Consider the following 26,874-nt stretch of genomic DNA (forward strand, 5'->3'; position numbering starts at 1 on the left):
ATCTGCTCTCAGAGCAGAGAGGAAGGTTTCCGCGGGAGAATATCTTTATACCATTTGGATAGGGAAAGACCTCTTAAATGAGATAGGAAATGGAGCTACTTGTCTAAAAGATGAATAAAGTGGATACTACAGTATAGAACTTCTGCAAACTAAGGCAGCTAACTGAAAGAAGGCATTTAACATCCCTAACTTACAAAAGAAAAGTCTCAATTTTAAAAATGGGCAAAAATTTTAAACTACACATGGGTATTTAGAAGAGCAAACAAAAATAGCACATAAAGATACGCTCAGCTTCATCTTTTATCATGGCAATGCAAATCAAAATCACAGTGAGACACCTTCCACATGAAAATCTTAAAACTAAAAGCAATGCCAGGTGTTGGTGAGGTTGGGGAGCTTCGAGAATTCTCTTACATTGCAGATAGCAGTGAAAATAGGTAGAAATGCTTTGGAAAGTAATTTGGAATGATCTAACAAAGTGAAACATGCATAGGCCCAATAGTTCACAATATTTAATAAAAAATAAAGCAATCACAATCATCAATCAATTAAAAATAAATAAACATTTAAGAAAAGAAAGCAATCACAAAAGTGTACAGTAGTTTAACTCAAGATGTTTAAGGTTCATGGAGAGGCCAAACTAGGCAGTAAGTATTTTAGGATGCATACTTGTATGATAAGCTATAAAGAAAAGCAAGGAGCTCATTAGAATACAATCATGATACTGGTCAGATCCCCTAGGTAGATGACATGATACGATGAGGACACTTAAGGCTCCTGTACATTTTTTTTTTAATTTTATTTTATTTTTAAACTTTACATAATTGTATTAGTTCTGCCAAATATCAAAATGAATCCACCACAGGTATACATGTGTTCCCCCTCCTGAACCCTCCTCTCCTGTACATTTTTTAAACTGGTCTGGGTTCGTGGGAGCTCACTTCATTATCATTCTTTTAACTTGACATATACATTGTAAAAGTGTGCAACTTTTAACTTTTAAAAAATAATTTAAAAACAAGCACAAATAGGAAATGGACACACATTTAGAGCCCTAAGCTTTTGCTTCTGTGGAATCCCTGCTGCCAACTCATCCCAGGCCTGCAAGCTGGTTCAAGAGGCTAACAGGGAGCATCACACCCCAAAGATGCTATGGAGGAAGGAGCCCTGGGGTCCTAACTTCACATCCCAGCCCTGTGCAATTTTAGCCAAGATACTCCAACCATCTGTTTCAACATCTAAAATGAGTACCTAGCAAAATAGTTGTGCATGGTAGGGACTCAGTGAATATTTGTTGAATGAATGAGTCAGTGGTTTCTAAGATCCCACCATAAATACATCCCTCATCCAAATGTGCTCACTGGGGAGAAATTGTGGCTGCAGCTTCTAGCACACCCTCCCCAGAATACACATGAATAGCCCAGAAATCCAAGTGGCAAGACAGAAAGTTCTCTCTTCTGTTCAGTCCAAACTTTTGGTATTTTAATGTTACAGATTTTCTCTCCCAAATGTCAGCTTCTCTTTTATTTTTCCTTTCGCTGTCACAACAAGCATACAAGTATTTTCAATGGAATTTTACCAAATGGCACTGCATTCTGTAAACCTTAAACACACAAACTCCTCTCCCACCACTCTGCCAAATTCTGTCGTAGAACTTGCTTTTGCCTTTCTGACCCTTGACCCAGATGCCCAGTCCTCAGGCTCCACCCAAGGCAGGACATTCCTTGGTTTAAAGGAAGGCTGAGGGGCAAAGGGGGAAGGACCAGTCCTTACCTTGCAGGGGTAGGATCTTACACATGACATTTATCCAAGTGACTGACTGCACAAACCTAGGGCATGCCAAGTCCATTCCACACACGCCATCCTTGGCATCAACTCTGCCTGGCTGGTGATAAGAGAAGGCTGGAGCCTAGCAAGCCCCAGATGACAGTAATAAGATGGTGCCATGGCTAAGTGCATGGGCATCAAAGTCAAAAGGAATCTCTCTGAGCCTCATGCTCCTCATCTGTAAAATGCAGCAATAATCCCACTTCAGACAGTTACTAAATAGCTTAAATAAATATATGTAAAGATACTTGCAGATCAGCATCAAAAAAACAAAGTTACTATATCCCAGCCCACTTCTGTGTGACTTCGGAAGAAATGAAACAGTCTTTACACTCAATTTGCTTTGTAATTGGGCTCATCGCAGCTAGTGCTACAGTGGTCGGGTGGAGGAAGGGCCCTGAGGGGTTGTGGAGGCGCCATTTGTCTTGGATGTATCGGTAATGTAAATCCACCCACAGCCCTCAGACAGGCCAATGCCAGCCAAGCTGAGGAGCACTCACACTCTGGATTCTTGGGGCTGCATCAAACAGCATGTGTGTTTCTACACCCTTGGCTTACATAACATATTAAAAATGGGCCACAGATTTGACTGTGCGCAAGGGGCAAGGTCAAAACAGGTCACAGGTGCTGGAGTGGTTTTACAGAGAATGTTTGGGGTAGAAACCTGGCTTCAAAGGTTGTCAAATCAGGAGGGTAATGGCCAGGGCAGGCAAAGGCAGGAGGTTCTACATAGAACCCAATGAAAGAGCACTGGCCTCCAGGAAGGCTAATGCCAAATGGTCAGCACCTTGGACAGTGACAGCCATGTGTAAGCAGCTCTGAGACGCTTGATTCACAGCCACCTTTAGCAAACAGGGCGGGTTGCTGCCAGTCCATCCCCTGCACCATGATGCTTCATGGAGCAATCACAGCGGTTTATCTTGCTAAGGCCATATGCTTCCTCAGAATCCTTCCCAACAAAGCAATCAAGGTTCAGCCAATTGCCGGCAGAGATCCACCCGAAGAAACCTATTGGTCACCCTGTGTGTTTATAAAATTACTAATAAAGGTCAGTCTGGTTGAAAACTAACTTCAACCCTACAAGAGACAGCAAAGGTCTCCGTGTGACAAAAGAGGAGTGCACCTTTTGGCTTGACTGGAGGGTCTGGATGGGAGAGGAGAGGGGCAAAGGAGTGTAGCTACAGAACGAAACATGTTTCCTAGCTCACCTCAAAGGTCTTTCCTTGTCTTCCCCCACATTTCTCCTTTGTCTTATATTAAAATTTCTTGAAAGGTCCATGTTCTCTGTGCCAGCCCCCAGACTATGACATGGTCTCTCCAAGTCCTCCCCAGAGTCAGGGGTTGAGCGGGGGTGGGAGGGAGAAGCCAGGCCCTGGACGGAGTCCAGTTCAAGCACCTGGAGCCTCTGGCCTCCTTTGTCCCCAGCACCCCCCTCATCTTAATTTCAGTACAGTGACTGTTTGCTTTTCAATTCCTTCTGGAAGACTCCAGACAGCATATTTGCTTAAGAGCTGAGGACAACATTCCAGTCTTAGAGAAGCAGAGTATTTAGGCAAATGCAAACATATGCTGCTTTCTCTTCTTAGCTACAGTCTTGGCAAAGGGATTATTCCACCAAGAGAGGAAAAAAGGACTTTCGAGGGTCTACCTCATTCTACCCTGGCCCCAACTATGAGGCGCCAACCCTCACCTTTAAAGATGAGTGGCTGTGGTTATAAAAGGGCAGCGTGGGGGTCCTCGTGAGGGACTGCTCTGAATCTGACTGTGGTGGGCACACGAATCCACACATGACAGAACTGCACACACAGCGAATACACACCCAAGTGCGTGCAAACGGGTGGATGTGAGCAAGGCTACGGATTATGTCAGGAGGAAGTCCTGCTCGTGGTACGCCGTGACAGTTAGGCAAGATTTTGGAGCACACAGGATCTCTGAATTATTTCTCATAATTGTATGTAAGTCTCAATTATCTCAGAATAAAAAAATAAATAGGTTTTTTAAACATATAATTTTTTTCAATGAAAAGGTTTTATTTTTAAACCATTTATCTTGGGACCAGAACCGGTCTCCATTTTCACAAAGCAGCCATAGAAAACCTGAAGCTATCTCTTCAAAGCCCATTTTTCTAGTTTCCTAACAAGGAAATTATGTTTTTTATACAGTAGGCCTTCAAAGAATCCATATCCAGCCATGCCCTGTGTCCCCAGACCCACACGATGCCCACCTGGGTCCATGACATTAAGGTTGTCCCTCTCCCTGACCTTTGCCCCAGCCTGAAACCCTGAAACTAAGGGCAGGTCAGCATGGAGGGAGGCAAGGAGCTGGGGAGGCTGGGAGAGCGTCCAGCAGGAGGGGGACACTTTGCAGAGGAGGCTTCCGGGGGGACCCATGCTGGCCAGTCTCCACCACTGCTGCCTGCGTGCAGCCCCTCGGATCCCTGCCAGCAGTTTATTAATATTTTATTGAAAACTCAAAGATGATTCAAACTTCAGCTGTCATGATAAGGTGTTGTTGCTAGGCAACTTTAGTGCCTGTCTACAGATCTGTTTTCAAAGCTCATCCCCTACTCACGAAGCTCAAGGTTGGGTCCCACCACCCAGAGACCCACTCGGTTCAGACCACCAACCGCCGTCCACACGCAGCCCTCTCCAAAGGGCTCAGCCTCCACGAGTGAGGTCCAGCTCGCAGGTCTCCCGGCATCTGGTTGTGCCCCCAGCGGAGCCCCAGGGCAGCCCCTGCCCCCACTCACCATGGCTGTGCCCCCACCAGAGCCCCAGAGCAGCCCCTGCCCCGACTCACCATACTCGCTGTCGTAGAACATGACAAACTTCTGCCAGCGCAGCTCTGTCACCAGCCTGAGCATGACATCATTGAGGCGCACGGGCGGTCTGGAGGCCAGCGTGTAGGCCTCGCCATCAGGGCTGGGGTTCAGATGGCAGGCGGTGCGCGGAGAGCCCCCTGGGTTGCGCTGGACAAAGAGATGCGGGATGTGCATCGCGTCTGTGAGGGACTGCAGGGCGTTGGCAGACGCACAACCGGTGGACGTGACCAAGGCCAGAATCCCCTGGGTCATGAGGTCACAGGCTGGAAAGAGAGGGGAAAGAGAGGGAGGGGTCAGCATGGGGGTGATGCTGCCCTGGCTTCAATTCACACAGCTCACACTGGGCAGCTCATTCCTGGGGTTCCAAGAAACACCGTCTCCCTCCAGGGACCAAGAACCCTGTCAGGCCAGCCCAGAGGTTTTCACAGCCACAGTCTGTGATGCCCTAGTGACACTGCCAACTAGATACTCTTGTGTCCATTCAACAGATGAGAAAACAGAGGTCAAGAGAGGCATAATCATTCATCCTAGGCTACTCAAACAGGGAGAGTAGAACAAGGCTCCTACCCACATCTGCCGGAGACATTCAGCCATGCTACTATATTAGCTATCTGGTTTCCCACTTGGGCTGTGAGCCTCTTAAGAGCCACGAGCTCATTTTGTTGATCCTTGTATCCCCAAGGCCAAGCCACAGGCCAAGAATGTACTGTGTACTCTACAATCGTTGGCTGAACTGAGCTGATTGGGGCGGAAGGGAATGAATTACATTGGAAAGCCAGGGAGACACTTACCCCCGAAGACCCAGATTGTAGGCAACGAATCCCAGAATCCCTCAGTCTCCTGGCCAAGTCCACTTGATTCATACCATAAAAATACTGGGTCAAACCCCCAGGGAAGTATTTGGTTCCAGAAGACCAGGATTATTTAAAAGCCACTTAACAATAACAAAAGGAAGAGGCTCCCACAGCGGGGCACTGACTGCAGGTGTGGAGGAGGAACACAATCAGGTGTCAGCAGCCATTTCTAGGGTGGGAACACTTAGGGACCGCCTTTTGAAGTCATCGAGTCACCATGAGTTCCAGTAACCCCTTTTAGCCACACTCTCACGCCTTTTTGGAACATCAGACCAATTAATAGAACGATGCACCTCCCAACACTGCAACCACTGCACCAGTTTTGAAGCAAACATTTATTAATAATGCTTTATGTGACGGCAGGAATGTGGGAAAGCAGATGCAGTTTCAAAACACAGCCTGTGAATGTCAGCAGGCCATCTGCTGCAGACGGCAGACTTTTGAACAACTTTGACAATGCAGTTCTTTCAGTTGAGAGCACGTGGGTTTATGCAATGCCTCAGACCAGACTGGGAGAAGGAGATGAAGACCAGAGGGAGGAACCCCAAGAAGCAAGGCAGAGGGAGGCTGGGAAGGTGCGGGAAGAGGAAGACACCCCCAGGCTTTCCAATACCAAAGGCCAGTGGCTCCCCACGCAGGGACAATCACCTTGCACATTCATGGGCTTCAGCACGAGGACAATTTGACTGCCCACAACTCTTCCTGAGGAACCCTTGGGCTTCAACACAAGGCAGAAGGAGGGGGTGGTTAAATGAGAGATTCTCTACAGTCCCTACTGAAGATCACAGAACCACCTGAACGCTCTGGGCCCTCGCATTCAGGCTCCACCTGGCCAAGCTCACTCCTGAATTGTGATCCAATCCTGCCGTGCTTCTGAGTAAAGCCCTTGGTGGCCCCCAAGAGCCTTGGGCAGGGAGTCAAACTCCTTAGGGCAGGCTCCCCAGCGCCTGCGGCCTCAGGGCCCCCTGCCGCCCTGCCCCACTGTCCGCCTGTCGTTGTTCCCTGGAACCTATCGCACTTCCTTTTGCCTTCTGGACCTTGACTCTTGCTCCAAGACTCAGACTCTACACCCCAGACTGGCTCGGGACCTTTGTCACGCACTCCGTTTGCACCCCACACCTCCCCTCTCGCGACACTGAATCGTCTCTCTCTGCCACTTGACCTCAGGTTCCAGGGGAATAAAGGTCATGCCCTTACGCTCACCATCCTCATCCAGGGACACAACGTGTCTGCCGGCACACAGCAGTCAGTAAAAACTCATACAATAATACCACAGTCCTTGACATTTGCATGCCCTCTGGTCAACAGTTCCACTTTGGGCATCTACCCAAACTATAATATAAAAATAACTTTAGGAAATTCCCTGGTGGTCCAATGGTTACGAAATTTGCTTTCCAATACAGACGCTGCAGTTCAACCCCTGGTCAGGGAGCTAAGATCCCACATGCCACAGGGCCAAAAAAAACAAAATATAAAGCAGAAGCAATACGCAACAGACTCAACAAAGACTTTAAAAATGGCCCACATCAAAAAAAAAAAAAAACCTTAAGGAAAAAAAATGGCTTTAGATCCAAAAACATTCAGAGGATACTTATCCAGATTCTTGATATATTGCCAACAATCGAAAAGATACAAACAGGTGAGCGACACAAAAGTGTTCCACTTGTTGAAAGCACACCCAACCTTTAAAACTATCTATGAAGATACTGCAGTAACATGGGAAAGCATCTGTCATTAAAAAGTTATGTGAAAGTCAGACAAAATTGTACGTACTTTATGATATCAATCAAATAAAACTTAACATGCATGAAAGACAGACCAAAAGGAAATATTGCAAAACGCTCAAAGTGACCGCATTTTAGGTGAAGCCTCAACGTGGTTTTCCCTTTTTTCTGTACTTTGCCAAAATTTCATGCTGTGAACAGATTATTCTTTTACAAAAGGAAAATAATCCTTCGGTAATGGATAAGTAAGAAGCTCCAGGAGGAGGGACTATTTTGTGAGAATTTTCTCTGTGCTGAATACTCTGTCAAGTCCTCTCTATACATGAGTTCGCATTATTCTCATGACATCCCGGTACAGCAGGCATCACTGTGTCTATTTTCCAGATAACAAGTTGTGAAGCCGCACCACTGATACGCCTTCTGAGGCCGGACTGAGACGCCTTCCTGTCTAAAGATGCTTCTGCGGGGCGACTGTGACAAAACCAGAGCATGACATTTCATACTCGCCAGGATTACAACAATTTCTACAATTAGGTAAAAAGCACGCTTATGAAAAAGACAAGAGAAAACACTAAAAGCCAAGGTCTGTGATGATAAATGGATTTTTCTTTCTTGTACATATTCTCTTTAATGCCAATAACACGGCATTGAAACCTCTTAGAAGCAATCTTGCAGAATTCACCACACATCACGAGGGTGTAAAGTCGCCCAGGATCTCAAGTCTTTGGTCCCACCCAGGACACCCACTGCGCCATCGCAGGGTCTCAGCTCTCCATCACGCACCCCCACCTGCTCCATCTCAGGTCACTGCCCGACGTCTGATGGCAAGCGCCCCTCCCTGTCCCCGCTGGTGCCCATTCCACAGGTACTCTGTCATTGAGTCACTGAAGCCCCCGAGGCTCCATTTCTCCATCCGAGCCCACATCCTGTACTCCCACGTGGATGGACTTGTTTCTTCCCCGCTATGCGTTTCATGCATACGCTCAGCACACCCTCTAAGCACAAAGCCCTGCAATGAGCATTGAGTTCAGGGTGGGAACAGGACACACACAGGCCCCATCTGAGGAGCTTAGCATCTACCAAGGAGCTGGACCCCACAGTTCAGCCTGGGAGGAAGGAGAGGGGAAGGTCCCTGGGACCCAGAGGAGGGTGAACTCATGTGGGGTTAGCATCAGAGCCTCAGAGGAAGAAAAGGATGTAGACCAGGAGAGATGAGGGGGAGCAGGGTGAGTGAGGGGTGCAGTGTGACACAGACACAGGGGCTGGGTACCAGGAACGTGCTCAGGGAGCAGGTCCCATGCCCCAGCCCTGGTGGCAGCCACAGACACCAGCTTCTTGGCTGGGCCTGGGCTCCCCAGGGCAGCAGAAGGAGCGCTAGAATCTCACAAAGTCCTGCTTTGGGCTCCTCCGGTCAGCAGCTGTGTGACCATGGGCATGTCTCCTTCCCGAACCCCTGCTGTCTATTAATTCAGGATACAAATCACAGCAGAGCTATGGGAGTTCTGACTGATAATGCGGACCACAGTGCCAACCCCATGCTGGGCCCAAGAAAGACGCCAAACACAGTCAGTCTCCTGTGCCCTCCCTGAGCATCCCCACCTCTCTATCAATATCCCACCCAAATCCTGTCCAGGAGCCCAAGACATAGGAGTTTACAGCAGAGAATGACCTCACTCCCGCTGCTGACCAGCCCTCCCCTCGGAGGTGGCACCCTGACCCACCCCAGGACAGCCACCTGCAATAGCACTGAAATCCCTCAAGGCCCCCACCTCCTCCATGAACAAGGTGGGTAATTAAGGGTGGAAGCCTCTCCTAGGCGCTAATGGAGAAGCCTAATACAAGTCAATTTCTAATCCGCTGTGAATGGCCTGCTAATTGGGGCTCTGTTGAAATGATGGTTATTTAGAGGCTCCTAACATAAAAATAATAAGATCAAAATACATCAGATCAAAGCCACACCAGCTATTAGCTTCCACAAGGTTATGGAATGTCCTCATTCCTAGGACAGGGTATCACACAATTCACACCTCCTCTTGGGGAGAGAGACACCGAACCCCAGCGCCACATCCGCGACCCTGTCGTATCCACGCTGTGGGACTCTGAGTGAGGGAGGGGCTGACCCTCTCTTGGCCTCCAGGCCTCTGTTTTTTCTGTCAAAGAAAAATGATGGCATCCACTTCTCAGAGCTGTTGTGCACGTTCTCTGAAAGGCCTTTGTACGTGAAGAACCATTTGACACTGCTGGTGCATAGTAGGAGTAGAAGTCACTCTGTCTCCAGCTTAGAGGTGTTTTTCAGCTCGCTAGAAGATAACAGCCTTTGTTATAATTCTTTGCCTCTAATAGCATATGGTCATAAAGCTGATCTCCCTCTTGATGATAACAATGCAGGCTTGATGGACTGATAAGAGCTCCCCAAGAATGGCTCATCAGCTGGGAAAGTAAGTAGTAAAGATGAATGTAGTGAGGAGCTTTGAGTGCCCTTAACCTGAGCTCGGTGGCCTAGGAGAACAGAGGTCTCTGGGACATATGACGGATTCCCAGAAACGAGAAGAAGCAGGCCATTCAAACTCAGGGCTGGATCTAGACAAGAGGATCCAGGAGCTCAGCCAGCCTTCCCAGACAGCCCCACCATTACATCCCTGCCAGCCTCCCCAGAGGTGCCAGCATCCTGCTGATTCATGATTCTCCAGACACACAACTCTCATGGAAGGACGCACCAGGCATAGCACAGGCCCCCTCAAGGGCAAACAGGATCGCCCTCCTTGTCACCCCAGATGAGCTTTCTGATCCCCTGGTGAAACTGAAGCACAGACAGGGCTGACCACTTGACTAGGGTCATACAGCTAGAGAGTGAATGGCAACAAGAACATCAGAAGCAGACCACCAGGCACCTCTGCAGCCAGTCCCAGGAAGAGATGGTGGCTAGCAGAGGACAAAACCCAGGCTTCCATGACCGACTCTACCGGCCATTCCCTGGGTGGAAACTCCTGGGGCAGATGCACTCTCAACACAGGCCCCAGAGAAGGAGGAAGCAAGCAAGAACACGGCCTCCTTCTGCTACGGGCAAATGGTTGGCTCATCAAGTCACCCGGGGCCTTAGGTGGGCACTGGAGATGAGAGGTGCCCCTGACCACTACTGATTCACACCCAGCCTTCTCCATCCCCAGGGGAACTCCTGGAAAATTCTCAGGCCAAGACTGGGAGAAGCAATACCCCAGGAGGCTTGTGCTGGAAAGGCCAAGACTGGGAGAAGCAATACCCCAGGAGGCTTGTGCTGGAAGAGATGCACAATTGCTGGTGCTGACGCCTGACAGTGATGCTAGTCACAGCCACCCCAGCCCTTTTCTCCACCACGTGCCCTGAATGCATGGTGCCCCAGGCACATGCACACCTGCTCCTCCTGGAAGATGTGACGTGGTCTCCAAATAGAGGAGATCCACCTTGCAGTACAGGCTCCTCTGAGGCTGCAAAGCCTCCCCATCCCAGGAGCTAACTGGCCTCTGGGTAGCCCTTTAAAGAAGGACAGGACTTCTCCTGATGGACAAGGCAAGACAGGGTGCTCTGCCTGAGTGGAAGCAGCCTGGTAGAGGTGCCCTCACATCAGAGGGGCCTGGCAAGCCTCTGTTGGTAACAGTAGGCAACCGAAGGGAGGGCCAGGCTGTGGGCAGCCCTGGGCTCAGCTCTGCCCTCCAGAAGTAATGATCTCTCTCTGACCAGGCCCAGCAGGCCAGTCCCCGGCCGTCCAGCACCTCTGTCTGCCCCACACCTGGGCTCCAGTTATCACCTCACTACTTCAATCATTCACAGCCAGGAGCACACACCCTCCCCTGAGCCACCCTCATTATCTGTGCCCTTCCTTTCCTCCTTTCAGCTGGCACAGTCTTTATTAATATTTGAATTCTGGTGGCTAATGCTTTAAATTAAGGTCGCATTTATAAATACTTTATGGTCGATGAATAATTGACCAAACTTAGTATTGTCATAACTCACAGTAAATTATTGATCCATGAAGAATAAATATTTTTCATGTTTTATTAAGACATTTAAAAGGTAAACAAAACCATGGAATAGGGCGGGGGGAACGGATGGCAGCACCAGACCGAGGAGATAGAGCTCAGGCCCGGCGGGGCCTTGACCCATCACCACCCGCCATCAGCCCTCAAAGGGGAGGGCACCCGGGCCTCGCAACCCTCCTGAGCACGGGACAGGCTTGACAAGCATCTTGTCCTGCCGACCTTCTGCTTAAGTAACTATCCTCCCAGCATCCTCCTGCCTTCACTCCTGACTCCTGGCTCTGTCCATCTATCGTTATGGTCCCTCTGCTGCAAACTCCTTCTCTCTGCTCTCTCCTCTAATGCAGGATGGCTGGTGAAATCCCAATCCAGGGTCAGCCATGGTGGGTCCACCTGCCCACCCACTTCTCCAGGTCTGTGAGAGTCAGCAAGACCACACACCCAGCAAAGTGGGAACCCAAAGTGGGAAAGCAGGGTCACCAACCTCGACAGGGCTCCACACCCGCCATATCCACTTACACCCTCTCCACCACCTGCCTCGTTCATTCTCCTCAAACCTTCCAGGATTCTCCCCCAAATTCAACTAATGACCTTGCTTCATTCTTCATAGACTAAAAACAGTAGCCAGCATCATAAGGAACTCATCCTACTTATCAGCAGATCTACACACCTATCTGTGTTTGTGCTAAAAGCTGAGGAAGGAACCTTCTCCCATCTTAGGCTGATTCCTGCTTATGAGCTCTGGTTACTCCCACCACTTGCCTTCTCCGAGATCCAGACCCAGACCCATCACTATGTCTTCTCTGTGGAACCATCAACCTTATATTAATATATCTGACCCATCCCTTTGAAAGTTAAACCTTGGTTCTGTGGACAGTTCCTGTTATTGCTCCAGCCCAAAGCCCTCACTGGGCTCCTGATGCCCAGCTAGGGGGTCTCCCCCAGTGAGTCCACCGGCAACTCACACTTGGTGCGTCAACACTGAGCTCTCCAGGGTGTGATCCTGCCCCTCCCGATCGCTCAATCTCAGTAAAGGGGCGCCCCCAGCCACCCACTTGCTCTTGAGCCTTCTCTCTCCCTGAGCCTCTGCACCCAAGTCTTCACCAAGCCTTTACCAAGTCCTGAGTGTCTATCTTCAAAATATACCTTGGGTCTGTTGGCTTTCCTCCCTCTCCACTGTCATCACCTTGCTCTGAACCACTGTCGCCTCCCCACTGGACCCCCACACAGCCACCCCCCCCCCGCCGGATCCACGTGCCATCCACTCTGCACACTGCAATGCACTGGCCCTCTCAAACGATAACCAGACAGTGCTGTCCCTGCTTAAATGTATTAGCTCCCAACTGCTCTTAAAACAAAGCTCACAACCCCAACAGGGTCCTGCGCCGTCCACTCCCGGGCCCTGCACTCCAGGTGCCGGTTTTCATGCAGGAACTCAGATTTTGCCCACTTGCGGGTCCCCTCACGTCCACCCGCCTTGGACTGCAACACTCCTCTCAGTTCTGTCTGGCTATCTCTCCTCATCCTGTATTTTTGGGGGTGACTTTGATTCCCTCAAGAGAACGTTCCATGACCCCAGCCCTCTCTCATGGTACTCTTCCTATAGAGGGCCCACAGATGTTTGTAATCATGGACTATCTCATGTGGCCGCTGTCAGTCATCCTCGGAACCACAAGCCTGTGAGCAGAAACACCTGCGCACTGCTCATCCTCCTGGCCTCTGGCCCAGTGCGCAGCATGGCCTAACAGAGCAACAAACTACTTAATACTCTCAGCAACTCACAAGATCAGCACTATGGGTGTCCATATTTCACGGTGAGGCAGAGCTTTCAAACTTGCCCAAGTCCCCAGATGCTCAGTTCCTCACCAGAGTGAAGCCACATCCTACAGTCTGGAGAAAGGGAGTTTCTTAAAGCCAACCCTCCACTCTAAGGCGGGTTTCACCAAGAGCATAGAGGGGGCTGAGGGGACAGTGAGGAGGAAGTTGGCTGAACCTGAGGCCTGGCCTGGGCAGCAGCCTCTGGGCAGGGGCCTCTCCTGGAGCCCCTCCAGGCTGGCGGATCCTATGCCCCTCTGGCTTCATGGTCAGCCTAGCCCAAGGAAGCAAAGAGGAGCAAGGCCAGAGGGTCCCACTGGGTGTTGGACTGGAGCCTGGGGCAGGTGTGCAGCTGGTGCAGGCAGGATGCACGGAACCAGCCAGGAGGGGCAGTTAGGGGAGGGTCAGTGGTTCCATGCCTGTCTCTGGGGCCCTATCCTGATGCCAATTAATGAATCAAACTGACTCCCTGCTCCCGCAGATGCAAAACACAGGCACACTGGGTGGGATCATGCTGGCTTATTTATAGCTCTCCGGCTCCTCGTTAATGACTTTTACTGCTCCGCCAATGGAACGCTAGGCTCCCGGACTGGGATTCACCAGAAGCCTCCACTGTGGAAGTTAAATCAGGACAGTGATGAGTCCTGGGAGACCTGGAGAACCTCGAAAGCAGCCGAGCACTGGGCTGGCGGTGTGTGTGTTGGTGGGGGTGGGGGGGACACGGTGGGGACGTGATTTCTGCAGCATCTCTGTCCCAAGCCCAGACATCTCCTCTTGGTCTCCCCTCATCCTGCATCTGTGCTTTCACTTACTCATTTCTTCACCCCAAATCCTCTAATCCTCACTGTGTTGGGCCCTGAGCCAGGAGACATGGAAAGCCATGAAATGCAGTCCCCTTTCTTGGGAATCTTAGAAATTCAGCATAAAGTCAAATAATACATACTCAACCGAAGTGTGCTACATCTGGAAAGAAAACGAATGATTAATTTCGCCTAGCAAGGAGATGTCAGGGAAGAGTTCCATAGAGAAAGAGGCATTGGGGATGGGTCGCAGGGGATGAGTAGGAGTTTGAAAGGCATAGTAGGGTCCAGGCACCATGTGGGCCCATCCAACTAATCCTAGCCCCATAGCCTCCCAGGGAAGTGGGCTCTGCTACCCTATTCTAGACAGGAAGCACAGCAGCACAGACTCAAGGTTAGAGTGTTGCTTGAAGCCACAGGAGGGCCTGGATTGTAACCCTGAGCTGTCTCTGACTGCAAAGTTAAGTATGTGGGCTCAGGAGGCAGGCAGGACCACTGCTATAGCTGTGTGCTCTCAAGCAAGTCACTTAACCTCTCTGAGACTCATTTCCTCACCTATAAATGGGCTAAGAACAGGCCCCACCTCTAGGGCTCTCATGAGGATTAAATGAGCACCGTGAATCAGAGGTCACATTTGCATGTACATGGACAGGCCAGACCATGGGGCCTGCCCCTAGCTCTCCCCATGTCCTCAGGCTGCCCAAGGCCAGTTCCATGCCTGCCCTTCCCTCCTTCTGCATGTGCCAAGGCCATCCAGACCAGGCCCCAGCCTGGCACTCTTTCCCAGGCCTACTGACCCTCTCAAATGGGGACCTGAGGCTACACGGGGCTTCCGATTCTCCCTTTGCATCTCAACCTGTGTCTGACTTTCTCTAGCTCTCTCCGGCTCTCTCTCTTATTCTCTCTGTTTCCCACTTTCTAAGTCTCAGCTCTCTGTCAGAGAGATAGAGAATGTGTTGTATGTGAATCTCTCTCTAGTACAGGCCACCAGCCTCTACTCTCTCTGCCTGTAGGACTGACCACCCAGGAGGGACTGAGCCCGCACATTTATGCCTTGGCACCTACTCTCCGTCCATTGGAAGCTGACCCATGGATGCTCACCTGTCAGGCCCTCAGCTCTCCAGTCTTCCCACCCCAGGGAATTAGTGAGGCAAGAGCAAGTCTCACCTCTGGGCCAGGGCCCCTCTCAGGAAAATGGGGAGGGATAGCAACATCCCCATCCTGCCAAGCTCTGGTTCCGATCTCCAGCCACAAGACTGCATGCTAAGCCTGCCAGCAGGCTTCCAGAAGGCAGCCTCTGTGCTCCCAGGTACAAAGCAGGAGTCCCTGAGGCCAGACATGTCAGGCTCAAATCACTGCACCTGCATGCCCCTGCTAGAAATCCACATCGCTGTCACCTCCTCATCGTTCCAGACCAAGCATCCAGGGGTCTCCTTCACCCAATCAGAACAGCACAAGCCTTCCCCTGATGTCTCCCTACCATACACACAAATTACAGCTCAGTGTCACTGTTTGTTTTGGGGGTCTCTGTCACGTCTGGAATGAGCCCCGTAACACCTCTCCATCCCTAGCACCCAACTGGGATGGATGGAGGTGTCTCAGAGGAGCAGGCGACAACAGGGCAATGCTGCATGAACACGATGCTGGCCCCGACCTGCCGCCATCGATGGGAGCCCCACGGCTGTGCTCACCAAGAACCCCTCAAGGCCATATTTTGTCACCACCCTATGGGGCTGTCTCTAGGGTCAGGATCCGCAGGGACCCCCACACACACCTCAGCTCCCCTCCAACAGCCAGGGCAGGGCAGGCCTGGGTGAATCCAGCCCTCCGTGTCACTCCCTGGCCTGTCACCTGGTTGGACCCACGCCTGAAGCCCTCCCGAATAGCAGAGACAGCCATTCTCCAGGGTAGGGAATCATTGTGGAACTCCGAGCTTCCGGGCTCTACTGCCCAGAGGAGCCCTCAGTCCATTCTGTCGCCTTCCCAGGTTGCATGACTGGAGAGACACACCCAGGCTCCAGATGTAAGCCTTGAGCTCAACACGGCCAACTGCCAGATGTCCCTCCAACAAGGGGCCTAGCTGCCTGACCCTCTTCCAGGCCCGCCCCTCCACAGTTCAGCCGCTTCCTCACTGTGCCCTGCCTACTTGCCAGCCCGCCTTGGCTATCACCAGCCTCCATGCTCTGCAGCCAAGCCCAGGAAGACAAGCAATAAAGGGCAGCCCCTCACACCTTCCCCACTCCTCATACACGGCTCCCCCACAGCCCTCAGTAAATGGCACAGGAGGCAGGATGCTGGGCAACACCAGGGAGGTGATGGGGCTGCTTACACCACCCGGGTCCTGCCACATTCTTCATGGCCTTGTCGTGGTCCTTGTGTGGGCAAGTCCAAACAGGCAGTGATCCACACTTACTGTTTCAAACCCACAGCAGACTGAGCAAAACGGTCGAGGGGAAGAGGCCCCACAAATTCCTGACGTGTCTCTTAGGCGTGCACTACTCTCCATCCTGCCCTCTGATACTCTCCCAAGAGGCAGCAATCTAGAAACCCAAGCCACCTCCTGTCACCTTGCATCCAGGAGCCTGAGCTGGACACTTGTCAGATGTCATCGTCTAATCTTTTTTTAATGGGAGAAGGGCAGGGAGGGATGGGTCACGGCAACCACATTACACAGAAGACACGAGAAGAAACCTCTGGCACAAAATACATCTTGAATCAATTCTAGGATGCTAATCCCTTCCTCTTGGGAAGTCTGTTCATTCACTTCTCAAGCACTTAGCACCCTCCTTTAAACTGAAACCCACATTAGTGCAGAGGACACCCACTGACACACCGTCCAGCCCTCTGGGGCAAAAACAGAGAGACATGAAGCACTCTGTCTGTCACAGAGAGAGGAACAGTGCAACTGTCAGAGGACAGGTCCTGGCGCTGAACCGTCTTGACTCTGCTCTTACAGAGTCAAGTTACATGTGGCGTGAGTTACAGTTACATGTGGCTTGGGCAAGTTATACCCTCTCTAGACCCCACATTAAAAATGGAATTACAACACTGATTTCAAATATGATCAACGCATTTAACCAAGCAAACCAGACAAAGACAACCACAAAACAGAGTGCCTACCAGTGGGCACTAAGGAGAATCAGATGAGTTTGAACCCAAGAAGCCCCTTGGCCACCACCACCAAGTCCAGTTAACTGACCACCTTATTGCATGAGGCGTGAGCTAAGACTAGAGGGGGAAGTGGCCCAGCTGGGTTCAAACCCAGATCCAGGTCAGCGGAGCAAGGCCTGGGCTGCTGGTTAGTGTTGGGCACGCCCAAGGCCAACCTCGGCCCACCTGTGCACAAGCCCAGAAACGTGCCAGCTGCAGCTCTGCTGGTGAGGGGTGGGCAGGGAGGAGGCCAACACCCAGCCTGGGTGCCTGCCAAAGCCGACAGCCGCTTTGCTCCTTCACCCCAGGGCCCTGCACGCCCTTGAGTTCTAACAGCTCCTCATTACCCTAACAGCCATCACGACAACACCCAGCCTCTAAAATTGTAGAGACAGAGCCCCTTTTAGAGAATGAGACTAAAGGAGGCAGCTGCCCCTGCTCCCAGTGGCCATGACCTGAGGATCTTTCAAGATAAGAGAAGAGGATGGTGAGGGTGCTGGCCTGGCCCCAGAGGCAGCCTTCCCATCTGAACCAGCCCTGCAACCCGAAATAAAAGCAAAACCCTCAGGACATAGGCTGTGGCTTGTGTGACCCTGCCATTCAGGCCAGCTCTGCTGATCGCAGTCTAGAGGACATCTCATGCCTGAGATATGCACGGGAGAGCCCAGCTGGTGCAGGGACATCACCCACCCCAGCTCTCAGGTGCTTTGAAGCAGATGGGGAGAGAGAAACCAGAAATCTCCTGGAGCCAGCAGGGATGAGAAGGGATCTTTGCCAGTGATAATGAAAATTTTCACAGTAGCAGATGCTTGCAGAAAATTAAAAAAACAATACAACCAATTTCACAAACCAGAGAGGAACTTAAGAGAAACATGGCCGGAGGGCTCGATGTTCCCACTGATACCTTTCTAACCACAAGAGCACTAGAAAGGAGCCAGGTCCTCCCCACCAGGTAGTCAAATTGCCCCCAAGAGCCCATCCCAAATGTCTCCAAGCACCTACTATGTGCCCAGCTGGGGGCCATGCTGGGAACACAGGGATGACGCAGATCTGGCCCCAGGTCCCAGAACGTCATCTGGAGGGGGACCCAAAACAGGGACCAGACGTGGCTCAGTGTCCATGGAAGGATGGCAGGCAGAAGGCGTGTGGGTAGGTGGTCATGTGGCCTGGAGTACAAAGGGTTTCACAAAGGACAGAGCTAAAAATGCTGGGCCAAAACATGGATGGATAAAGGGGGATCAAGAGAAAGAGGGCAACCAGGTGAGTGGCCTGGAGAGAGCCAAGGCCCACACGTAGCTTTGTGTGTGTGTGTGTTTATTTTAATTGGATGATAATTACTTTACAATAGCATGATGGGTTTTGCCATGGATCAGCCACAGGCGGATCTGCCAGGAATGGACCACTCATTCTGGCAGGAGGGGAATGTGAGGAGGTAGGTTTACCATGGAGGTCTTGCCTGCTCAGCTGAAGGGCTTTGTTTTGACTGCTTGAGCACCAGGGAGCCCTGGAGGGTCCTGAGCACAGGCAAGGCCTGCCTTTGGAAAAGAGGCCCCAGTGAGAGCACAGCAAGAGGGCAGGAGGCCTAGGCTGACCGCTCCTGCTCCTCGTCCTGGAAGGACGCAGGTCAAGGAGCGCAGGGGAGGAGGCAGAGAGCACAGTCGAGGCCATTAAAGGTCAGGGGACAGCGTCAGCTTGAAGCACAGAGTTGGGGGGCAAACAGAGGGGCAGGCCTGGGAGGCCAGGCCCCAGCCCAGCACCAGCAGGACTGAAGGAGGGCGCCTGTCGCCTAGCAGCACGCACTGCCCTTACAAGCCGGCATTCACAGGCCCAGGAAGACACATCCCCCCTGCAGAAGGGACAGCTCAGGTTTAGTGACATGAGGTCTCTTGCTAGGTCTGACCCACCCCCGGGAAATGAGCATGAATTAGAAAACTCAGGCCTTCTGAGAGGCACCTCGAGCCTGGGCCGAGGGCGCAAGGGACAGGACAGGACAAGAGCCGGTGCCTCCCAGCTCTTCAGGGAATGAGGCCAGTCCATCAGCCTGCAGTCAGCATCCGAGGAGACCCTTTGAGGCTTCAGAGAGCTTGGAGAGGCCTGAGTGCCAGGGAAGAAGCTGGTAGAGGAGAGAAGATGAGGGTTAAAGGAAATGGAGTGTCCCCACCCAGCTCTGCCCTCACGGGAACCCCACGGAGGCCATGCATGCTGCAGGCCAGGGTATGTCTGGGGCCCAGCCACACTGGCACACCTGGTAGGCAGTAGGCAGGGCTGCCCTGGGCCTGTGTGCTGAAGGGGACAAGAGGCTGAAGGATGCACCCTAGGGGAGGCAGCCTAGGCACACAGGGCATCAGAGCCAAGGGGGACCTGACGTTCAAGGACCTGTCACTGGGATTGATCACGTCCAAGACCCCGATGGTGTAACCACAGACAAAGCCATGTCCCTTAACTCTCCAAGTCACAGTGGGCACACGCAGCACATGAGCCTTTCCAGACAGGCCAGCTTGAGGGGAGCAGGCACCCCCTTCCTCATCATCCATCAGGCACCGGCATCTCGGTCAAGCAGGAGATAGTAATGCCAGGTACACGCACAGAACAGCACCATCGCAGGCACCCTATGTGAGTTCCCAGTTGCTGGGAGAGGAGCCTGGGGACCCAAGTTCCCCTGCAGCCGGCCTGCTTCTGGAGGGCTGTGTGTGCATCAAACCTGGGGCATGGAGGGAGGGCTCAGGGGATAAATGAGAAACACCCCTCCCACACACACACAAAGAAACCAGCACTGCATGCTGCTATTGTGATCTGCACTCCCCAAGGCATCTTCTCGCTGTAAAAGAGGCTCGTTGTGGATGGTTAGATATAGAAGGTATAGCAGGTTACAGTAGGTTGAAGTGGTGCCCAGCTCCAGCCCTGCTCTGGGTGAGGAAGACAGCACCCCATCTCTCCTCTGCCCAGACACCTTCCCTGGAGAAGACAAGGGGACAAGGGGGCAGGAAGACACAGCCAGCAGTGCCCACACCAGAAGGGAACAGGGAAGCTGTGGGCTAGGGGCTTGGTCCCTCTGAATGCCCCAGCCAGCAAGCATGCATGCACACCACTCTGCACAGAGGAGATCCCCTGGCGGCTGTCCAAGCCACACTCCAAGCCAATGAGCAGGGATTTGGCAGGGATGACTCCAGGCAGTTCTGGAGGTATCTGAACTCCATGGCCTGCCTCGGCGTTGTCTCTCCTCTGCAGGGATTGACACCCCAACCAAGGGCAGCTCGGCTCAGCCCTTTGGGCAAGAGCACTCCCTCCCATAGGCCCATATGTGTGGGCAGCGCCCCTGACTCTGCTTTCCAAGATGTAGCTGAGGTGGCATGAGTAACAAGCGACAAGCACGTAGGCTGCGTCTCATCACAGACACACAGTAATGCTGTGGCCAAAACGGACCGAGGGAGAGACCTAACTCAGTGAGCAAACTGTTCTGCAAGGCAGCTTCTTCCTTATCTAACTGGCTCTTCCTGACAATTCTGAGGTAAGATTATTGATCCCATTTTTCATATGAAAAAACCGAGACTCCGAGAGGGAAGCCATTTGCCCAAAGTCACACAGCAAGCAGACGAGGGAGTCTGAGTTCAAATTCAAGTAAGTCTAACTTAACAGATCCTGCTATCCCCATTCTCCCAAGAGACACAGGTGACGGCCAAGGACCAGCGGGTGAAGTCCAGGGATCAGAGTGAACGCCGAGCACCAGCAGGCAGCAGGCAGATGCTCAAAGCCACGTGGTAAAAGGAAAGAAGGAGAACGTTCCTGCTCTTATCCTAGCCATGTGTTCCCACTAACTGGGTTGTATTCCTCCCCTTCCAAGCTCCTACTGAACTCCCAGAACTCCCACCCTCTCAGGCATCCCCCCGCCCAACACTCCCAACATACAGAGGTTCACAAGTATATTTCCTCATCTATTTAAACCATGACAGCATCAGGCTGAGTGAGCCTCAATGACAGCATCCCAGCAACTATCTGGGCAGAGCCTTACAGAGAGGGCATCTCTCCTGACCCTGGACCACTCCTCCTCCTTCCCAGATAGCTGCTCACACTCCCACACAGTTAACCAAAGACGATCTCTAACTTCAGAGTCTAGTGTTGACTAGGGTACGTCTCTCTAGAGGGAGATGCAAGGCGGGGGAGGGGTGGCGGGGCGGCACTGGGGCACTGCAGCCCACCAGGCTATGGTCAGACCTATGCCACCCTGCCCCACTGGCCCTGCCCTGGCCCTTCCAGCATGGCTGCTTCTGCTCTGACAGGGCCACATGGAGTCTGGGCACGATGGGATGAGAAAGTGTAGTCACTCAGTAGAGTCCGACTCTCTGTGACCCCATGGACTGTACCCTGCCAGGCTCCTCTGTCCATGGAACAGACACAACCTATTCCCAAAGACCCCACCCCCCAGGCGGCACCTCCATCATGCTCCAGGGCCTCTGACCCATCCTGAGGAGGCAAATGCTAACAGCTTTAGTGCACTCAGGGATCACTCCCTGGACACAGCCACCCAGGCCAGAACACTGGCCAATGCCACACCACCACCCAAGCTCCGTGTACCCTCCTCTTCTCACTTCAAAGCTCAACTCAAGAGCTTCCACCTCCAGGAAGCCTCCTGGAACCCTCCCCGCCCCCAACACCCCAGCTCAGCTCAGCCTGGCACTTGTCACTCTGAATGATCACCTTGTGTCTCTGCCACCAAACGGTGAGCTGTTGGAAGTCTGGGACCATGTCAAGGCCAGTCCAAGGTCCAAGATGCAGCTGCCCAGGGAAAGTTTATTGAAGGAGTGAGTGAAACTGTTGAGGTAGATCAAGCCAAGGTGCTGAGGACTCATTTCTCGTAGAAGGTATTGATTTTGCCCTACAGAACTGTGGCTCGAGTTTCCAGCTGAGGACCCAGGTGTGAAGATGGAGGGGAGGGAAGAAGGAAGGATATGCCATTTCCAGCCTCTCTCACAGGCCAGGCGTGAGCTGAACTGCCCGGTGACTCGACCAGGGCCCCGGTGCATCACGGAACTGGGATCCAAATACCACTCGCTGTCTCCATCCGCCCTCTGCACTTTTCCAGTCGGGGTACCAGCGGAGGCAGCCGCCCGCAGCCGCACAACTCTTTCACCTTAAACGGCTGGCTTCTGAAGTGGTTTGTAAAAGGATATAACACCAGAGGCACTACTCCAGGCTGAGAATTACGAATATTTATAGTGTTTAAGCATAATTGCATTCAGATGAGGACTATATATTGCTCACTGCAATTCACAGTCTCCTTAGAGCACATTATTTTGCACGCAAGGACTGATGCCAGAAGTCGGCGTGGCGACGGTGGGGCCTGGAGGCACCTTAAGAGGTGCTGGTGTCCTGACTTAGAGGTCCCCATGCCTCTTTGAGGGAGGAACGTTTTTTTAAAGTTCAGGATTGGTCCCTACCTGAGGAAATTGTTCTACCAGCACCCACTGGCTGAGAGCACTCATCCTGAGCCTTCAGGAAGTAAACTTGCAAGTGATTATACCAACCATAGCAACACGGTGGTCATGTGTGCGTGAGGGTCAGGCTGGGAGCACTCATGCAGCCTCTATAGAACTGGGACCCCCGGGGACCCACTCCATGAGGCTTTGGAATTCCATAAGCCTAGTTCCTATGTTCAAACTACCACACAACTGCACTCATCTCACATGCTAGCAAAGTAATGCTCAAAATTCTCCAAGCCAGGCTTCAAAAGTATGTGAACCGTGAACTTCCAGATATTCAAGCTGGATTTAGAAAACACAGATAAACCAGAGATCAAATTGCCAACATCCGCTGGATCATTGACAAAGCAAGAGAGTCCCAGGAAAAAACACCTACTTCTGCTTTATTGACTATGCCAAAGCCTTTGACTGTGTGAATCACAACAAACTGGAAAATTCTTAAAGAGATGAGAAGACCAGACCACCTAACTTGGCTCCTGAGAAATCTATATGCAGGTCAGGAAGCAACAGTTAGAACTGGACATGGAACAACACACCCGTTCCACATGGGGAAAGGAGTATGCCAAGGCTATTTAACTTATATGCAGAGTACATCATTCGAAATGCCAGACCTGATGAAGCACAAGCTGGAATCAAGGTTGCCGGAAGAAATATCAATAACCTTAGATATGCAGATGACAACACCCTTATGGCACAAAGTGAAAAACTAAAGAGCCTCTTGATGAGAGTGAAAGAGGAGAGCGAAAAAGTTGGCTTAAAACTCAACATTCAGAAAACTAAGATCATGGCATCCAGTGGGTCCCATCACTTCATGGCAAATAAATGGGGAAACAATGGAGAAACTTCATTTCAAGGGGCTCCAAAGTCACTGCAGAGGGTGACTGCAGTCATGAAATTAAAAGATGCTTGCTCCTTGGAAGAAAAGCTATGACCAACCTAGAAGCATATTAAAAAGCAGAGACATTACTTTGCCAACAAAGGTCCATCTAGTCAAAGCTATGGTTTTCCCAGTAGTCACGTATGGATGTGAGAGTTGAACTATAAAGAAAGCTGAGCGCCGAAGAATTGATGCTTTTGAACTGTGGTGTTGGAGAAGACTCTTGAGAGTCCCTTGGACTGCAAGGAGATCAAATCAGTCAATCCTAAAGGAAATCAGTCCTAAATATTCATTGGAAGGACTGATGCTGAAGCTGAAACTCCAATCCTTTGGCCACCTGATGGGAAGAACCGACTCCTTGAAAAAAGACCCTGATGCTGGGGAAGATTGAAGGTGGGAGGAGAAGGGGACAACAGAGGATGAGGTGGTTGGATGGCATCACTGACTCAATGGACATGAGTTTGAGTAAGCTCCAGAAGTTGGTGATGGACAGGGAAGCCTGGCGTGCTGCAGTCCACGGGGTCGCAAAGAGTAGGACACAACTGAGCAACTGAACTGAACTGAACTAAAGCCTAGTTCCTGTAGTAAAGAATCCACCTGCAATGCAGGAGACCCTGGTTTGATCCCTGGGTTGGGAAGATCCCCTGGAGAAGGGATAGGCTACCCATTCCAGTATTCTTGGGCTTCCCTGGTGGCTCAGATGGTAAAAAATCCACCCACAATGCAGTAGACCTGGGTTCGATCCCTGGGTTGGGAAGATCCCCTGGAGGAGGGCATGGCAACCCATTCCAGTATTCTTGCCTGGAGAATGCCCATGGACAGAGAAGCCTAGCAGGCTGCAGTCCATGGGGCCTCAGAGTTGGAGACAACTGAATGACTAAGCAGACAGGCCTGGTTCAGTTAACAGCTGCCAGATGAAGATGTCAAGACCTGTGCATGGGTAGGTGGGCTGACGGGGCACAGGGCAAAGACACGGAGAGAAGAGGCTGAGGATCCCATCATAAGCATCCCAGAAGATGCAGAGCCACACACCCAGAAAGAGGGGACTGGTCGGCTCCTACCCACCCATCCTTGGCCCCCAGACAAACACACACAAACACACAAACCCTAGACATACAACACATGACACTTGCCACACACTTGCCACACACCCATTCTGTACATACACACCAAGTACCACACACACACAGGCCACAGACCTCACACCACAAACACACACACACACACCACATACCAAACACACAGCACACTGACCACACACACACACACACACACACACTCACTCACTCCTATGTAAAGCTATTGGAAAAGCCGCCTTCCTGAGCTTACACTGCCTGGAGTGGTGGACAGAGCCCACCCAGCACAGCCTCCCACCTTCTGTGTTCCCAGAGGAGTAGAAGCCAACCCGGCAGGTGCCCCGAGTCCCAGACCAGCCTCCTCCCTCCTGCCCTCCACAAGCAGCTCAGAGAGAAGCCCCAGCAGAGAAGCAGCAGGACCCCACTGCCCACACAGCCCCTTCCACAGACCCAGTCCCTCCCCAAGCTCCCCAGCTTACAGCACTAATTAGGAAACTGAGAAGCCAAAGGAGGCCTGGAGACCAGTGCGGAGAATCACCAGGCTCGGCCCTGCCATCATCTCAGACTTGCCGTGTGTGTTCCTCCCACCCAGGCTTCAGGGCCCAGAGACCCTCCTCGGCACCATCACACCTGGAGCAGGAGCCATAGGAATGTTCATGCAGCTCATGGAAAGAGCCCAAGATGCACATACAACCGCCAGGAAAAAGGAGGGGGGTCCTCCAAGGGTGTATCTCCCCTGGGCCTGGGTGCAGCCACAGCAGGTCCCTCTGCCAGTTGGGGTGAGGCCTGGGACAAATCGCAGGGAAAGGAGAGGTTGGGGGAAGGTGCAGTTAGGGAAAAGAGGGCAGTGGCAGCTGAAGCCACCCCATCCACTCCATGAGGCCCTTTTTCTGGGGTGGAGGACGGGCACTGTGCACCTATGGGAGCCCACAGGCTCTGCATTAAAGCTCTGGGGGCCACCCTAAGGACTCCTGCAGAGCCAGATGGACAGTAGCAGAGCCTGCTGCCTTCAAGGAGAATAGAATGGAGACCCCAAGAGGCAGGGAGCTCTCTTGGTCCTGCTTCATCTTCCTGCCTCCAGCCTTGCCTCTTAGGCACACTGCTCACCCAAGCCATCTGGAAACCCTCCCCTGCTTAAAACCGTCAAAGATTCCCATTCGCATGGGACCAGCCCCTAGAAGGTCTGGCCCAACACCCTATGAGCTGAGCCTCACCCAGCTCTCCACTCCATTCCCTGACATCTGCCCCACCCTTCACACTACATCATACGCATGACCACCTGCCCTCTGCTGCCCTTCTTCCTGCCTCTGAGCCCTTGTCCATGCCAGCTTTCTGCCTAGACAGCTAGTCCCACCCTTGAATTCCCTGCTTGGTCCCCAGGACACAGCTCAAGACATACCGCCGCAGTGGTGGTGCTGTCTCCATCACTAGACTGTGAGCCAGGATGCTGGGGCCCGGCGTGGTACCTGGCACATGGCAGATCAACAATGAACTCAGAGGGGATGAGTTACTACCTGATGGCAACAGAAGGATGGATGGATGGAAGGGTGGATGAATGGATGGAGGAGTGGGTAGATGGGTGGAGGGGTGAGTGGTGAGTGGGTGAATGAGTAATACATGGGTAGATGGCAAATAGGTGGGCGGGTAGGTGGATGGGTGGATTGGTGAGTAGAAGCGAAGGGAAATGCAGACAGCTGGGGCAAGGCTGACCTTGCTCTGGCCTTGGCCCCCACCATCACTCCACACTGCCAGAGCACAAGGCACTTAGATGGATTAAGCCTCCTTGATACAATTGGAGTGGCTGGAAATAGCTCTGTGCAGCCTGCAGCCGCTGCCTCCCAACAATCATCCCCAATCAACACCCACCTGTCCCTGCTGCCAGTTAATTCCACATGACACCCTGGCTGGGAAACTCAGAGCCTCCAGATGTCAGCCCCAAACGAGGGATCGCAGGGACTGGGCCCACTCAGCCAAGGCTGAAGCAAAGTCACCCTCCTGGGTCCCCAGTGTCCAAGAGGGACAACATGAGCTCATGCCTATGAGCTGCAGGCAGAGAAGAGCTTGGAGATCGCAGGAGACCATGCACCTCCAAGGGAGCCGGGTCAATCTCAGGAAATAGACATATGGGTCCCCTCCTGCCCTCAGCTACTCTCCTAGACTGTTCAAGACTCTCAAGAGTTGGCACCAGGAGGAAGGACATTTAAGGGCTTCATGCCTAAGAATAAGCAGTCTCTTCAACAGCAAAAACTGAGTGGCATCTTGGTCATTATTCGAGGCAGTGAAGAGGAGGAGCACATGCCCTCCAGATCCTCCACATGCCCAAGGGTACCGCCAAACAAGGGTGGACTATATGGGGGCAACTGGCAACCCAGTGGTGAGGGGCTACTCTGGCCCAGATGGAGGCTCTCTGTTCTACAAATGAAGACTCTGTGCAGCTCAG

The 26,874-nt window shown here is 52.0% G+C and overlaps 1 protein-coding gene across 5 annotated transcripts in view; it reads right to left on the reverse strand.

Moving 5' to 3' along the window:
• The window catches only part of GRID1 (glutamate ionotropic receptor delta type subunit 1), a 685,448-nt gene that overhangs the window by 536,123 nt on the left and 122,451 nt on the right, over window positions 1-26,874 (reverse strand). For all 5 annotated transcript variants that reach the window (XM_024986927.2, XM_059882689.1, XM_024986926.2 and 2 more), the window contains one exon: window positions 4,627-4,911. In XM_024986927.2, coding sequence (XP_024842695.1) covers window positions 4,627-4,911 — 285 coding nt within the window. The remainder of the gene's footprint in view (window positions 1-4,626; window positions 4,912-26,874) is intronic.

Source organism: Bos taurus, chromosome 28 (assembly GCF_002263795.3).
Source record: "Bos taurus isolate L1 Dominette 01449 registration number 42190680 breed Hereford chromosome 28, ARS-UCD2.0, whole genome shotgun sequence".
NCBI classification, from domain to species: Eukaryota; Metazoa; Chordata; class Mammalia; order Artiodactyla; family Bovidae; genus Bos; species Bos taurus.